The following is a 15,613-nucleotide window of genomic DNA, read 5'->3' on the forward strand; positions in this document are numbered from 1 at the left end:
CAAACACAAATGCTTCATGTGCAAACAGCCTCCTATATGCAGCATAGCAAATATATTCTGACTCAAAATATTGCAAAATGAACCAAAATCTCTCTAGAAACAAGTTTAATGATAAGGCAGCAATCAGCACTCATGGACACACACACACACACACACACACACACACACACACACACACACACCATCTATTAACATCAATTCTGATTAAAACTGCCTAACATTTGCCTTACTACCCCAGGTTATTCTTATGTTACGTATTGCAAAGTCTCCTGACATTTATAGGTTTATTTACAGCTCAGTCTCATATACTGTATATAAAAGATCAATATACAAGATTTCACAAGACTGCGGTTCTCTGAAAAACTATGTACATTTAGAGGAACTGAGAGGGCAAATAGCAGACAGGTGCAACACTTGATCATTAGCAAGTGTGAGCACCTCTATAAAAGCAGAAGTGTTTGCTGGTCTGGCGCATTCAGGTGTGTGTTAACACAATGCCACATTCTTCCCAGGAGAGGATGTACCAGCAAATTCACCCCAATATCAGACTGTGCAATGCTCAGAGAAATTGTAAAACAAAGAAATCCCAAGAGCTACACCTCAGACCCTACAGGCCTCAGTTAGCATGTTAAATGTTAAAGTTCATGTCAGTGCAATTAGAAAAGGACTGAACAACTATGGCTTGTTTAGAAGGGTTGCCAGCACAAAGCCTTTTCGCTCTAAAAAGAACATGGCAGCATGGCTCAGGTTTGCAAAATTACATCTAAACAAACCACAAGACTTCTGTAACAATGTCCATTAGACAGATGAGACCAAAAGTGGAGATGTCTAGCATAACGCATGGAAACATGTTTGGTAAACCCCCCCCCCCCCCCCAAAAAAAAAAAAAAAAAGCAAGCACCTCATACCAGGTGATACGTATGACAGTGGATAGGAGGTGAGAATAGCTTATTTTGCAGCTACAGGATCTCAGTCATTTAGTCTACCATGACCTCTTTTAAATACCATATTTTTCTAGAGTGCATCTGTCGGACAGCTTAAGCTTCAATCCATACTGGACCATGTCAGAACAGTGACCCCTAACACAGCAGAAAAAGAAAAGAATCAAGGTGTTGCTTTGGCCCAGTCTAGTCTAGACTGACCAGGCTGCCTGAAATGCTGTGGAGGGACCTTAAGAGAGCTATGTATCAACAAATGACCATAAACCCCAAAGAAACAGAAGCAATGTGAGCGAGAAGAGTGTCGTATAGAGGTTTTCACAGGATTCGGTGCAGCCCTACTAATAAACTTCATGGATGCCAAGAAAACTACACAGTTAAAACTGTTGCAAACCTCTACTGTGCACATATGTTGGTGCAAAAACACAAACTGCTCACTACAGTTTTTAATATTATTTGAATGCAACATCTCTCCATCTTTCAACGGTTTGGCACACACATAATCCAAATAAAAAGCATATGTCCACAACAGTATGCAGTATATAAACCTACAGACATAACACAACAAAATCAACTCTTAATTATCTGGATAAGGAGGAAATTAATTGTCTCACCTCGTTGGTAACAACATCTGGATGTGGAGGAGAATCGAGTGCACTGATGGTTTGCAGGATGTCGTGAGTCAGGTTGGTCAAATAGACAAGTGGATTGGCCACCACTGTCTTTACATTGGTTGTACAAGCCATCAAAAGAGGGATGGAGGTGGGCTGTGAAGTCACCGTCACCACAGATTGGATGAAGTCATCCTGGGTACAAATGTCATAGATGAGTGTCAAATCATTATGGTACATCTGTAGATGTCTATCATAGTAAATACAAACCCCCACACCTATACACAAGGACACAAACTAAGGTTACACAACAGTAAACTTAGCAAACTAAGAAAATGTAGATGGATTCTACTTTCTTATTTCTTTCTTTAGGATGAAGAAAGAAAGACACCTCACTAAAAGAACAAGGAACAGAGGGGAGCTGCTTTGAACCTTTGACAGCACAGCCTTTTCTGTAGCTATAATGACAAGATGAGCCAATTCGTGTAAATGTCATACATGATTTCTACATACATTTTGTGTGAATGACAGTTAATGAGCAAAAAAAGAAAGCTTTGGCACTGGAGGGATGTCTGGTTCTTTATGTATCTACCAAATTCCTGAATATGACTCTGTGTGTAAGAATACCACAGACTTATGTTCGTCACTCTTGATGAATCACATTCAGCTGTCACCATCTTAACAGAAGCTCTGCACCCTGACTGAAGTCAAGGCAAAAGCAAAAATGCAAAAATTTCCTTGACACCAAAGTTTAAATTTGACAACCATGGGAGCAGAGCTTGTACAAAATAATCCAATTTTATCTCAAATCATCACTTGTGCTAACATTTAATAGCACTGTTCCCATGTTGGCTCATTGAATTGTTTACCTCCTAAAATTTTACTCTCTAATCGCCAGCCTGAGGCACGACCCTCCCTTAGGAGCTCCAGGAATCAGTACAGCCTGTCGGCCTATTGCTGGCAGTGTGCAGACAGTTGCCTGGGCACAACAACGAGGTGTGTGCATGCGCGTGGTGGTGTGTGCTAACACAAGCTATTCAGATGGCTTCATGTTCCGTCTATCATGCGTACTCTTTGACTCATCTGCCCAGTATCATTCCCTTCAAAGAGAATATGCTTCAGTTAAATTAAGTGGAAACTCTGGGCGGATTATACTGCCCAGAATACTTCACTGTCTGTAGTGAAAAAGACCTGCTTTAAATATGACGCAGTATTCAAGTATTGTAAGACAACAGAGTGGCCATAAAGAGAGCACAGTCATAATTAATTATTCTTGACTTGTTGCTTAAGACTCAATTAATAAGACTATAAATTACTGCAAGAAGCCCCTTTGAAAAACCAAACCAAAACTACAAACTAAGAAACATGGCAGTGTTAGAAAACTTTAAAGCTATCACTTTTGTCACTTTTAAATCCATGAAGACCAACACTAGTAATCAATGAGCAAAAAACAGTTTCATGTTTAATTCTAAACACGCTGATAAACGCAAAATCAAAGAGAAAAGCATGAGAAAATCTTCCTCTGAATCACCTGAATTATAATTATGTTGTAATCAACTAAACATTTCATATCAAATCCCCCCCCCCAAAAAAAACAATATTACTATTGTTCATTCATTCACTGACAAAACAGCTCCAACTGAAAGAAAAGTTGCCATTTTAATTACCTGGTGAGATTCTTGAAGCAGCAGTATGAGCTCCATGCGTACAGAGGCCAGACCTCCTCCGTGTGAGCCGTGCAAGCTGCAGTAACTCAGAAACATCCTCAGTAAGGGCTGGTTACTCTGCAGCCAGTGTCTCCTGCTCCTGTGGCTGTCACCACGGGGGCTCCCAGGCTGGCAAAAACATTCAGACTTCATTAGTTTTATAGACAGTCATTCAGCCTTTCTGTAAATCCACCCACCTGGGTAGGGCACAAACAAAAAGCAGCATGCTTTGAAATGGTATATATTAACGTGGTCTATCAACAATAGAGAAAAAAAAAGTAGTGGGTTTTCTAAAGTAATTTGTAAACACACAGTAGGTGCAATGTGCAAGGGTAAGTATATATAATTGGGTATGCATGTCTGACAAACAGAGATAATATTTCTTCAAAGTACGTCATTAGATATCGTTGCTGTTTTAATTTTAATATAGCAAGCAGCCAGCTATCAACACCCACCTGCTCCTCCTCCACTAACCCAGAAACAGGGACATCACCCTGGACTGACAGTTCTGGCAGGCAACGCTTATAGCTGCAGCAATGCTGGAGAGCCCCCACCTGAGGGGAAAAGAAACAAAAACAAAACAGAATCCGATCTTAAAAATCAATTAATCAACAAGGCGCTCCTCATCCATGAAATGTAACATTTATATGCACACAGACAAGATGCTCAATAATCATAAAGGCAAGAAGGAGATGTGTGGGCATTATGTAAAATACAAAAGTTTTATTGCGTGGCTTCAAGTCTGCAGAAAGACTTGTTATATAACACAAATGAATGAATAAATACATTAAAAAAAAAAAGAAAAATGAAATTTGACCTCAAAGTTTGCAAAGCTGTTTAAATATGTGTATGTCAGTACCTCTCTTTCTAACCACAGGCAGAGCTGGTAACGTAGCTTTCCTCCATCCAGTTCGTACCCTGTTGACAGTGTCCGGAGCTCATTGGTCATAATCTTCAAGCACGCTGCAAATTTCAGTTGAGTCACCAGGATATCATCAGACGGTTCAATGTAATCATTGCTGTCCTCGCTCTCCTCAACCAGAGATACTGGTTCGTGGAACACACTACCACTGCCACTCTTGCCATTTTTAGTTTCTTCTTCATCCTCATCATTTTCTTCATCATCTTTGTCGCTATCCCATTTCAGCTCTAGGGGCTCATCTGGAACTACCACTGACGGCTGGCTCCAATCGAAACTTAACACTGAATCCGACCGGCTGTTTGATAAGCTGTTGCCATCTGACTCATAGCCATTCAGAGCTGACTGACACCAATCCGGGTCCGATGCTTGTCCGTTCCTACTCCCAACACTGAGCTCAGCAGTGTTGCCTGTATCATCCTGGGGTCTAGAATGCTTGCGGACTTTGGGCATCTTGGAGAGGACTTCGAGTGCAAGCATAGGGCACCCTGCATGCAAATGTGCATATGCAGCTGTGAAAAACAGTCTTCTCTCATCCAGGCTGATGGAGTCAGCGCTGCGAACCTCAGCAGTCAGACCAACTTTTGCCTTGTTTGATGAGCCAAAATGCCGGCGAAGGAGGAGTGGGTGAGTACGCAGGTAAGTGTAAAAGTTGAAAACCTCAGGGTTACAAGCCGACACAGAAGAGGTACCTGCCACAGACAGAAAGTTAGACAAAACGGTTTCATCTATTTCTTTGGCGAGTCCTAGCAACAATACCTGCAAAGACAAGCTGTGATATTAGAGGAAAACAAAATACAACTATACCTGACCTAACTGAATCACTGTCAAAGCTTCAGACAACTTCAGGTATGCACTTATGAGAGAACTAATGACTGACAAAACTACCTTATCTTGTCACTCGAATGCAAATACAAGATGGCACCAGTGTTCACGGCAAGGATTTCTGATCACTTCCCAGTTTTATTTAATACTGTAGCGATGTGAATTTGAACAGTGATGGTCCTGTGTGGCAAACGCGCACTATTAACTCCCAGTCAATCGCTCACGTCACGGATGCTTTCCTTGACTCTCCCCTCTCTGATGCTAACTGTAATGGGGTTTTATCAGCGGATGAGCTTGCTAACCTCTTTTATACTACATGCGCTGACATTCTTAACTCTGTGGCACCTCTGAGGATTAAACGTGCCAAATCCTCACAACCCTGGCTAAATGATACTACTCGCGCCCTTAGGCGTGAATGTCGTTGTGCTGAAAGAAAATGGAGGAAAGACAAACTCCATGTCTCTCTGGACATCCTCCATAATTGTTTATCTAAGTATCAAAAATCTGTTGAAGCTGCCAAACCTGCCTTTTTGTCTAGCATTATTATGACTAATAGCCACAACCCCCGAGCCTTTTTTAATACTTTTAACTCTGTGATAAACCCTCGCACTACCACTTATAGGGATGCCTCCCCTGCTCTTTGTGATACATTCTTAAAGTATTTCTCTGAAAAAATCTCAGCTCTAAGGGCTTCTCATCCATCTCATTCATCATCAGTTTTAGACCCAGTTCCAGCCTCTGAATGCTTGACTGTCTTTCAACAGTTTGAGCCAGTGTCTTATTCTGCTTTAAAAGATATAATTGATCATCTCAAAATCTCTGGTTCCCCGCATGATATTCTTCCTTCTCGTTTCTTTAAGGAAGCTTTACATGTTATTGGTCCTTGTATCTTATCTCTGCTGAATGCATCATTGTCATCAGGTTGTGTACCGTCTGTCTTTAAGCATGCTGTTGTGCAACCTATTATGAAAAAGAAAAATCTTGACCCTAATGGTCTCACTAACTACAGGCCGATCTCCAAACTCCGTTTTATTTCCAAAATATTGGAAAAGGTAGTTCTAAAACAACTTCAGACCTTTTTAGATGCAAATGGTATTAATGAAAAGTTTCAGTCTGGTTTTAAACCTCGCCACAGCACAGAGACAGCCTTACTTAGAGTTTTTAATGATCTTCTTTTAACCGTTGACTCTGGCTATTCCGTGGTTTTAGTTTTACTAGACTTGACTGCTGCTTTTGACACTGTTAACCACAACATTCTTCTATCAAGATTGGAACATGTTGTTGGTCTCAAAGGTACGGTTTTATCTTGGTTTAAATCCTACCTCTCAGAGAGGTCGTTCTCTGTTGCTATGGGGCAACACTCCTCGGCTTCTGCCCCTATTTATTGTGGTGTGCCTCAAGGGTCCGTGCTCGGTCCTGCTCTTTTCTCTTTGTGCATGTTGCCGTTGGGATTAATTTTTAGAAAATACAACATCTCCTTTCACTGTTATGCTGATGATATCCAGATTTATTCACCTTTGAAATCCGATGTGTCTGCTTCTTTGCAACCTCTGTTCAACTGTTTGCATGAAGTTAAAATATGGGTATCGCATAATTTTCTTACATTGAACGAGAATAAGACCGAAATCATAGTCTTTGGTAGTCGCACTCTGCTAGACCAGTTAGCTGATTCCCTAGGCCCTCTCGCTAGCCATCTCTCGCTCACTGTAAGAAACCTTGGAGTGTTTCTGGATGGCTCTTTTAAACTTGAGAAACAGGTCTCCACTGTGGTAAAAAAAAAACAGCTTTTCCCAATTGCGTCAGATATCTAAAGCAAAGCCGTTCCTTCCTTTAAAGGACCTTGAAAAGCTTGCCCACGCATTTATCATATCCAGATTGGACTACTGAAACTCCCTTTACTTGGGCCTCCAACACTCTTCTCTTTACCAGCTTCAGTTAATTCAAAATGCAGCTGTGTGTCTTTTAACAGGTACGAGAATCTATGAACGCATAACTCCAATTTTAGCCAAATTACATTGGCTCCCTTTTAAATATCGCATAGATTTTAAAATTCTTTTGTTCACTTTTAAAATTCTGAATAATTTAGCGCCCAGCTATCTTTCTGAACTACTCGACTTATACAATCCCAGCAGAGCACTTAAGATCGTCCAATCACATGCTCCTAGCACAACCTAGGTCTCGACTGAAGTCGAGAGGTGACCAGGCCTTTGCAACCGTGGCACCTAAACTCTGGAATAACCTCCCTGTTCATATTCGTACTGCCGAGTCTATCCAGTCTTTTAAATCACGTCTTAAAACTTTTTACTTTGGCTTTTGATTCTAACTAGTTGGCTGTTCTAGCTTGTTGTGTTGTTACCTATTGTTTGTTGTCCTGTTTTATTGTTTGTTTTAATTGTCTCGTGTTTTTACTGACTGTGAAGCACTATGGTCAACATTGTTGTTTTAATATGTGCTATATAAATAAATTTTGATTTGATGTAGATGGAAGCTCAAAAACTGACAGTTAAATTAGAGGTGAAGCATCATGTTCACTCATTTTCATTGAGGTATAAAAATGTCAGAGTACCTGGCAGCAGAAATGTCTACAGAGTTAAAGAACCGTTTTGCAGTTTTTATAAGCTGTGTTACCTTTGCTAGAACCATACTAAGCATGCTCTGAGAAGCATCATTTACCAACCACATGTCACAGCATTTTAATGTGGGACTGGTTGGGCCCTTAAGTCAAAGTGAGGTTCACTTTAAGTTCATTTCTTCATCCATTCATAATTCATGCTGGTTATAATTTCTTTTAATAAATTGAGCTCTGTGGTCAGAAGGTTCCTTGTGCAATTTCAGCTCACTTAACGAACCAAAAATAGTTGCAAGGTTGTGAATGAGGACTTAACCTTAGTGTGTATTACAATCTGCAGCACTTTCAGTCTACCTCGTGTTATTATCTGACAACCTATATTGGACAGCCCTTTGATATTCTGACAACAAAGGCTATATCAAACAGAAATTTACAAAGGAATCTTTTGACAGGCAGATTCTGGCTGAATTACATTTTTCCATTCATAAATAAAATGGCCCTTGAAACAACTGTTCTATATTTTAAAGGAGTGGTAAGATAAAAATCAGAAAACTGGATTGGATTCCTATATTATACTTAAATTTATCTGAGAAACTCCATTTAGAAAAGCTAAAGTTCACTGTAGACAGCTATTAAAACAAATGTGGTCAGAAATGATGGTATGTGTATGAACCAAAATTTTCACTATGCCCTATTTTCTTGATTTCTTAATTAGCTTAAAAAAAGAAAAAGATTGTAGTAATGTGAATCAGACAGTGAAACCAAGTGTAACAGATCTATTGTTACAAATATTTTTTTTTATGGAATTTTTCTAGTTAAAGAACATAAAGAGCACAGCAGACCTACCAGTGTCATATCGGTTCTCAGCAGACCCAGATCTGGCAATGTTAGCTTTTTGTTCAAGTAGAGTATCCAAGGCTTTGCTGTAGTCCTCCAGGACCCAGTAAGCCATGCTCCGCAGAAATGGGTCTTGGTGTGCCGGAATCTGAAATTCATGAACTAATTACAACGGCTCATCTTGCGTTTTTTCATGTTATGGATTCAAACATTTGGTATTTTGCTCAAATTATACACTTAAAACTGAAAAAACAACTTTTGGTGTCTGCACACCTGTTTGTCTTGTCCTAAAACATGTCTCTGGAGGATCTTTTTGTAGGTGGATGCCGTCTCAAACTCAAACTCATACAACCTTGAGATCACCAACGCTAGCTGGAGGTCCTGCATTTTCTCTATACACACCTAGAGGACGACAAAGAAGCCAGGTATTTTTTAGCAGTGGATTCTGTTACTGGCAAGACTGAGTGAGGTAGAGCAGATAAATAATACATATGACTTGGTATGTGTTGATCATCTGAAACTGTTGTTTACCTGTCAAAATGGAAAGGAAAGGGCCAAAAATGCAAACAACAAAAGCCTGTACTCACAGCAAAAACTGAGTGACTAGTTCAAGTTGTTGTGGTTGCTCCCAACTGGGAAGGTGTGAGGTGCATATCAATGAGACTACCTCCCAGTCAGACAGACTTGAGCAAAGTCAATGATAGCCCTTTGCCTGAGTGGTGCTTATTTCCATAAAATGCTTAAAGGGCTTTCAGTTACTCATGCAGATGAAATAATGTGACCCACTGCTTCAGGGACTCACTAAACAGAAATAACCTTGACAAATTAAAGGTTAAACAATCGACATGACCAGGAGCAGCTTTCTGGACATTTCTGTGGCTCGCACTGATTGACGCCAAGCTTTCAAACCACTATTCACAACAAACACATGTTTTCACATTAACTAACCAGCACTCTCCAAATATAATGTAAGAGGCATTAAGTAGAGTCTAAAAAGGGGGTCAGAGATGCTGGTTTATGAATGAGATAACATGCAACTGATAATTCACCCAAAAAGAAGTAGCGACAGCAACACCCAAGAGTCAATTGCCAACATCAAAAATGCTTCAGAGAATTGTGCTAAAAGCTTTTGACAAAGACACCACAGTGGAAATGTATTGAGGTGTTTTAATAATACAAAGAACACCACAGAAATACTGCTGGTGTGCTCTGTTTTTGAGCAATGTGGTTTCTCTGCTTTTGAATAGATCATTAAACATTGCCCTTGACTATGAACTGTTGAGGAAAAAAAAAACAAAAAAAAACACAAAAAAAACCCCAACGCTTACTAAGTTACAGGCAGTTTGCAAATGAAAAGGAGGAGCACTTGACTTAACTCATACTGCAGTAAGGTTTCTAACTGAGGTTTAGCGAGCTGAGATGCGTCGGAGGTGTTGAAGGGAAAAAAGATGGTTCTTGGAAACACTGTTTTATGTCTGTTTTCCACTTGCCTCCACAGCATCCTTAAGGGAGCCGGCTAGAAGGAAGAAGGCTGCAGAATGCTGGAACCGCTGCTTTCCCAGCAGAGAAAAGGCATTTTTCAGTGCTGCTTTTCTCCACCGGTCTTCGCTGAAGTTGTTGTGGAAAAACTCTGTCATTTTAGCATTCTTCTGAGACCTGGGGAGAATGAGATTAGGGATTGAAAGCAGAAATATTAAATTCACTGGTCTTCAGCGTTCTAACATAGCTAGCCTTGGTTAAATCTAGTAACAAATGTGATAACTGTATGTGTATTTCATATGCAAAAATCACGCCAGTTTCATTTACCTGTACAGTCCCCAAACCACTGCCTTCTTTTTCAGTGCAAGGTAAAATATAGCTGCATCCAGAGGATCATTATTTCTCTGAAAAGAAGCCTTGGCAACCTGACAAAATAGAAGGAAAAGTACATTCAGTCTCTCCCACCGCACACCACACAGCATTATCCACAGAACAAGTTGCAAATTTATGGGTCATTTTAGGGAGTAACTCAGTATGCTGCAGTTTAGAGCAGCCTCAGCACAACTGTACTCCCATATACCTGCGAGTATTTCACTTATAAACTGAACACCCATGAGGAAGCAAACAGGCCTAACATACTATTTGACATCCTTCAGAGCTGTTAAGTGTGCACGCTTAAATTATACGGATGCTTTTTTTTGAAGAAAAAAAAAAAGAAAAGGCAATCTAGATAAAAAAAATTAATTGAATCAATTTATTGGTTAATGTTCACTCCGCAAAATACAATCGAAAACCGATGTTACATCGTTCACTGTACGTTGTTCTTTTTTTCATGGGAATAGCCATTAAGATATTACCAAAAAATAGTTTCCCATTTTGTGTTTATGATCTTCAAACTAGTTTCTAATATGTATTACCATGTAGATCCCATAAATTACCAGATCATGAACTATTTGATCATTAAATCTTTAGTAAGATATTTAAAAAAAAGCAAACTCTTTAATACGCAGATTTATAACCAACTATAGTCTGAAAATTTCTACTTCAAATAAGTCAATTTACAAAAGTGGCACTGGCTCAGGGATTAGCATTTGGGATCCGACAGCTAACTTGTTCGCCTCACCTTTTCAATGCATCTGCGTAACTTGTTAGTGCTGCGAAGCCACCAGCCAACACCCATTGAGCGCAGCTCAGGCCAGGTTGGCTCTCCCTTTTGCATTGCAGGTAGCATGTTCAGGAGTTCTTCCTCAGCTTCAGAGTGGAAACCCCAGGCATAGTGACATGTTGACAAGCCTGCAAAGAGAGGAAAAGGAAATTATAAATCTCTATTTTTACAAGGGGCGATGACATTACTGTGACAGAAAGCAGTAAAAAACAAAAATGTCAATAACTTTTGTTTCTGCCCATTCAGGAATTACAGTGATAACAGGGCTATAAAACTACAAGCAGCAAAGCAGAAGTTCACAAAAGACTCAAAATCAAGACCTCGCATCATTTTTGAAGGACATTTGACATAAAAGAGTTTGAAACAACACCACTGTACCTTGCCGCAGTAGTTGTGCTCTGTGGGCTGGAGGCAGCGAAGTAGAGAGGAAAGTGTGAAGTCTGACAGCTAGCAAGAACTTCAGACCGCACTCATCCAATGTCTCTCCCCCTGGAGGTAAAAAGAATGATAACAGAGCTTATTTACTAAATTTTTACCCATCTGAAAAGTCTGTATTTATGTTATCATTTCCTTGCAGTACCTTTGCTCTTGCCCTGGCTGTCATTGAGGTCTATGCTTGTAGAAGCAATGGTGTCAGCCAGTGCCATGAGAGACATCTGCTCCATACGAGTTAATCCTGGCAAACTGGAGTGGAGGAGATGGCTGGACAGAACCTGGGCGTGTTCTGGACCGAAGTATGTAGGACTGTACTGGGACAGGTCTATAACCTGGAGACAGAAAAGGTGCCAACCTGTTAAATTCACTGTTTGATATTTCCAATTTACAAAAGACAATACAGAATCGGTCAATAATATTACAAAGCAGAATACAGCATCACTGGATTCAATTTCACAACATAAGCATGATATTCTATGTGTAAACTGACTATATAAGCTTTTTCAAATGCAGTAACCTTTTTTTCAAAAATCTAGAGATTAGTTAATAATGTAGATTTTTAATGCATTAATAAGGCCCATCATGAAGATTCGACTGGCCTGCTTTTTCAGGCAGGAGTAAATTTAAAATAAACCTTGAGATGCATGTCTTGGCTACCAAGAACAGACGGCCTGTTAGGAGCACTGGGACATTTCCTGCCGTAAAAAGGAGCTTTAGCCAGATGTGACACAGCAGGCAGGAATGAGCTGATGGACCTTTCAGAAAGAGTCTTATTCTCACTGCAGTGTCCCTGGTCCAAGGATGTGTGCACCAAAGATGCATATAAATGGGCCAGCATAAACAGGTTAAAAATGTGTTATTTTTATATCGTACTAAAGCAAATTTCTAGAATTAATATGAATACCGCTTGCCAAAAAACAAGTGCTTTCAGGACTGGGTGATAATATGTCGATTATTGATCTTGCAGCAGTAAATCCTTCTGCATAAAACATCTGAGTCTGCATGTCTAAATGAACCCAGTGTCACAAAGTTTTCACAACAGCACAGAAAATCAGTTTTCTTAGAAAATTAACAGTCATGTCATTTGCATGCACTGAATGGTAGGGAGAGAGTCCCAGTTTGGATTAATGCTTTCTGTAATCTATACAATGGAATACCGAAAGAGCTCACCTTATTTCCTGTTTTCTCTTGATCACTGTCCAGGGGGTCCAGATCCATCACGTTGGGTGTGTGAAAGAGCTCATCATAAGCATCGGTGTGGCTGGAACCATGCCCACTATCTCCACTCACACTGCCCACTTTATCTGTAAGGAAGTGTAGGACAGAGTTAAATAACATGAGACAAGTATTTCACAAGAGGCCTGAAGAAAAGTATCCTCCTGCTGGGAAGATGGCAGATTAAAATATCAGAGAGCTTTAAAAAAAAAAAACAACAACCCAAAACTGTATACATGCATTTGCTTTCATTCTTTTCACCATGTATCCCCAGACAGATAATGAGGGAAAATCTGAAAGAAGTGTAGTTGTTATTCTCAGTTTCTTCACCTTAAGGCGAGGTGGTTAATAATAGTAACTGGTTTTACAATATAAATACCATTTCTTTGTTCTTGTTTGTGTACCTGCTTTAATGCATATCTGCAGAACATTTTTGATTTCTGACAAATATGCAGGCATACTCTCAAAAAGTCATAAACATTCATTTTCAATTCAGCACTATCAAACTGTCACCACTGGTCTAGCTTTATGTTCAGGGCTGTTATTGCCTCCAGAGGAATAAGCCCTATTCACATGGGATTGGTGTTAACAAGGGACTTTATGTATGACCTTTAAAAATACCCCCCAACATCTACGTTTTATGCTGCATATTCACGTGGCATGAAAAGTCTGTGTTTCACTCAGATTTACTGACGTCTCTCGATACCCCTGGGGACCTAATATTAATATTAATTAGTGCTGTCAAACTTAACACGTTATTAAAGCTGTCATCATGATTAATGCGATAAAATTTTTTTAACGCTATTAATGCATCTGGAGTGCAGAATGACTCAAAATCCCTGAAATATTTCTGTCCACGCATTTCGGGCAGTTTGTCCAAGTAGTTACCTTCACACATGCGCAAATGGGCAGTTGATCTGGGAGTAACGGCCAGCTGAACCAATCACATTGTGCAAGAAGGAATTTTCTTTTCACCGAAGCACTTGCAGCTTAAAATATGACATTGATGCGAAGCATATGTTAGTCGGGGATGCTGCTAGGACTTTGGCTAACACGTCATCCAGCTTCCGACAAACCACTCACGGAGCATCGGGGACTCAGTAAGTCTACCTCACGGTACCGTTCCGTGAGTCGTTTGGTACCGGGCCGCGAGAGTTGAGGCTCGGGTGTGAAATGTATGGTTTTCAGGGTTTTTAGCGTTATTTTTTTATCGTTATCTCGGTTTTCCTGGGTCTTTTCACGTGTGTTGTGGATAAAACTTCTTTTTTTCCCGTACCGGTACTAGTTTTATTTTGTTGTATTTATCCGCGACACCTTAAAGGCCGGTCCGTGAAAATATTGTCGGGCATATACCAGTCTGTGGCGCAAAAAAGGGTTGGGGACCGCTGCTTTACATAGCTTTGGTTCCTCGTTTCAAGGACTTTAAGTGCCTCCCCAAGCGTGACAGAGAGAGAGTGTTTACAGAGTTTTTTGTTAACATGAATGTTCAAGATGTTCAATAAACATGTTAAATGCATATATTTTCCCTTTTTTTTCTGAGTCTGTTTGCTCATGCAAAATGAAATGTGATTAACGTAGATTAAAAATGAATGATATTTAATTGTGATTAATCAAAATTAATCTACAGTAACCCTGTGATGAGTCCGATTAAAAATTGTAATTGTTTGAAAGAACTAACATATATATATTATATATTAGTGTATACTTACCTATTAGTATGTAGGTTTTTAAAAAGTTTTAAAAAGAACCTGTGCTAAAACTATTCAAATTCTCTTTGAATTTAAGCACACATTCTTTGTGTTTATTCTCCATTTACTTCATTATATTGCATAAATGTCTGTTACAAGCTTAAATATAAAGTTGAAAAAGCCAGCTAGCCAGGCTATTGATCAAGTAATTGCAATTAATCACGATTAATTAGAGAAAATTGTGAGATTAATTAGTTAATTTTTTTAATCTATTGACAGCACTAATATTAATATTAATAAGCTGCCACATAACTGCCGAGCATGTTAAAAAAAAGGCAACAAGTTCTTTACAAAATGCTGCCAAGCAAGTCATGCTTCTGACTTTTGTTATTCTGATGGATTCAAGCTCGCCTTTTACCTTTCATTTATTTTCATTCAACTGCCAACAGAGCATCCATAATGCTGTTTATAGAAAATATCAAAGAAATCAGTGACATCCTGATTATTAGTGGACTTATACTATCACAGAACATCTTTGTTTGATGAAGTATGTTATGTTATTAGCTGTGGAACATTTACTTTGAATCAGGTCACAGTTGACTTCTGCAATCATTACATAGAGGTCCCAAGATAAACGGTAAATGGACTGGTTCTTTTATAGCACTTTGCTATTCCACTTGAGCACTCAACGAGCTTTATACAACAAGTCTCAAATAATAATATTAGACTTGTGTGAATAAGGCTTCAGTCTTAGTCGTGAAATGCTTTCACCTGCAGAGTGCCAGGTCAACAAAGGAAAACAAAAAGGCAAAAACAGCAGCAAAAAGTAGAAAAACAAAAAAGCCAAGGCTTATGCTTTTGTACCCATGGTGCAGAGTGTTCTTGTTCACCAAGTCTTCTTGTTCTTCTGCTTTCAGTTGCTCCCGGTCCCTTGCATCGTCTTCTATCACACAGCCTTCTACATCTCGTCCTTCATTACATCCATAACCTTCTCTTTTCCTGCTGCCTGGCACACTTCATACACTTTTCTCAGACAGGCATGAACATTTTCACACTTTTCTCTCTTGTTTAAACACCCTCAAAGTTCAAACCTTTGTAGAAAACTAAGTCCAGTATTATAGAATGAAACCAAAGATCAAACCCTGTTTTCAGGCTACCGCACATGCCTTTGACAGTACAAAATGTTTTGTTGATATTGTTGTGTTTGTTGGGGAGAAAACATACAA

General features: G+C 39.5%; 1 protein-coding gene across 3 annotated transcripts in view; it reads right to left on the reverse strand.

Moving 5' to 3' along the window:
• The window catches only part of dmxl1 (Dmx like 1), a 60,610-nt gene that overhangs the window by 21,172 nt on the left and 23,825 nt on the right, over positions 1-15,613 (reverse strand). For all 3 annotated transcript variants that reach the window (XM_080309335.1, XM_080309336.1, XM_026188744.2), the window contains exons 21-32: positions 12,655-12,788; positions 11,630-11,816; positions 11,428-11,538; positions 11,008-11,177; positions 10,212-10,309; positions 9,896-10,061; positions 8,679-8,807; positions 8,415-8,553; positions 4,115-4,866; positions 3,711-3,809; positions 3,217-3,384; positions 1,553-1,744 (exon numbers count right to left, since the gene is read on the reverse strand). In XM_080309335.1, the coding sequence (XP_080165461.1) occupies positions 1,553-1,744; positions 3,217-3,384; positions 3,711-3,809; positions 4,115-4,866; positions 8,415-8,553; positions 8,679-8,807; positions 9,896-10,061; positions 10,212-10,309; positions 11,008-11,177; positions 11,428-11,538; positions 11,630-11,816; positions 12,655-12,788 (2,345 nt within the window). The remainder of the gene's footprint in view (positions 1-1,552; positions 1,745-3,216; positions 3,385-3,710; positions 3,810-4,114; positions 4,867-8,414; positions 8,554-8,678; positions 8,808-9,895; positions 10,062-10,211; positions 10,310-11,007; positions 11,178-11,427; positions 11,539-11,629; positions 11,817-12,654; positions 12,789-15,613) is intronic.

Source organism: Astatotilapia calliptera, chromosome 12 (genome assembly GCF_964374335.1).
Source record: "Astatotilapia calliptera chromosome 12, fAstCal68.1, whole genome shotgun sequence".
NCBI classification, from domain to species: domain Eukaryota; kingdom Metazoa; phylum Chordata; class Actinopteri; order Cichliformes; family Cichlidae; genus Astatotilapia; species Astatotilapia calliptera.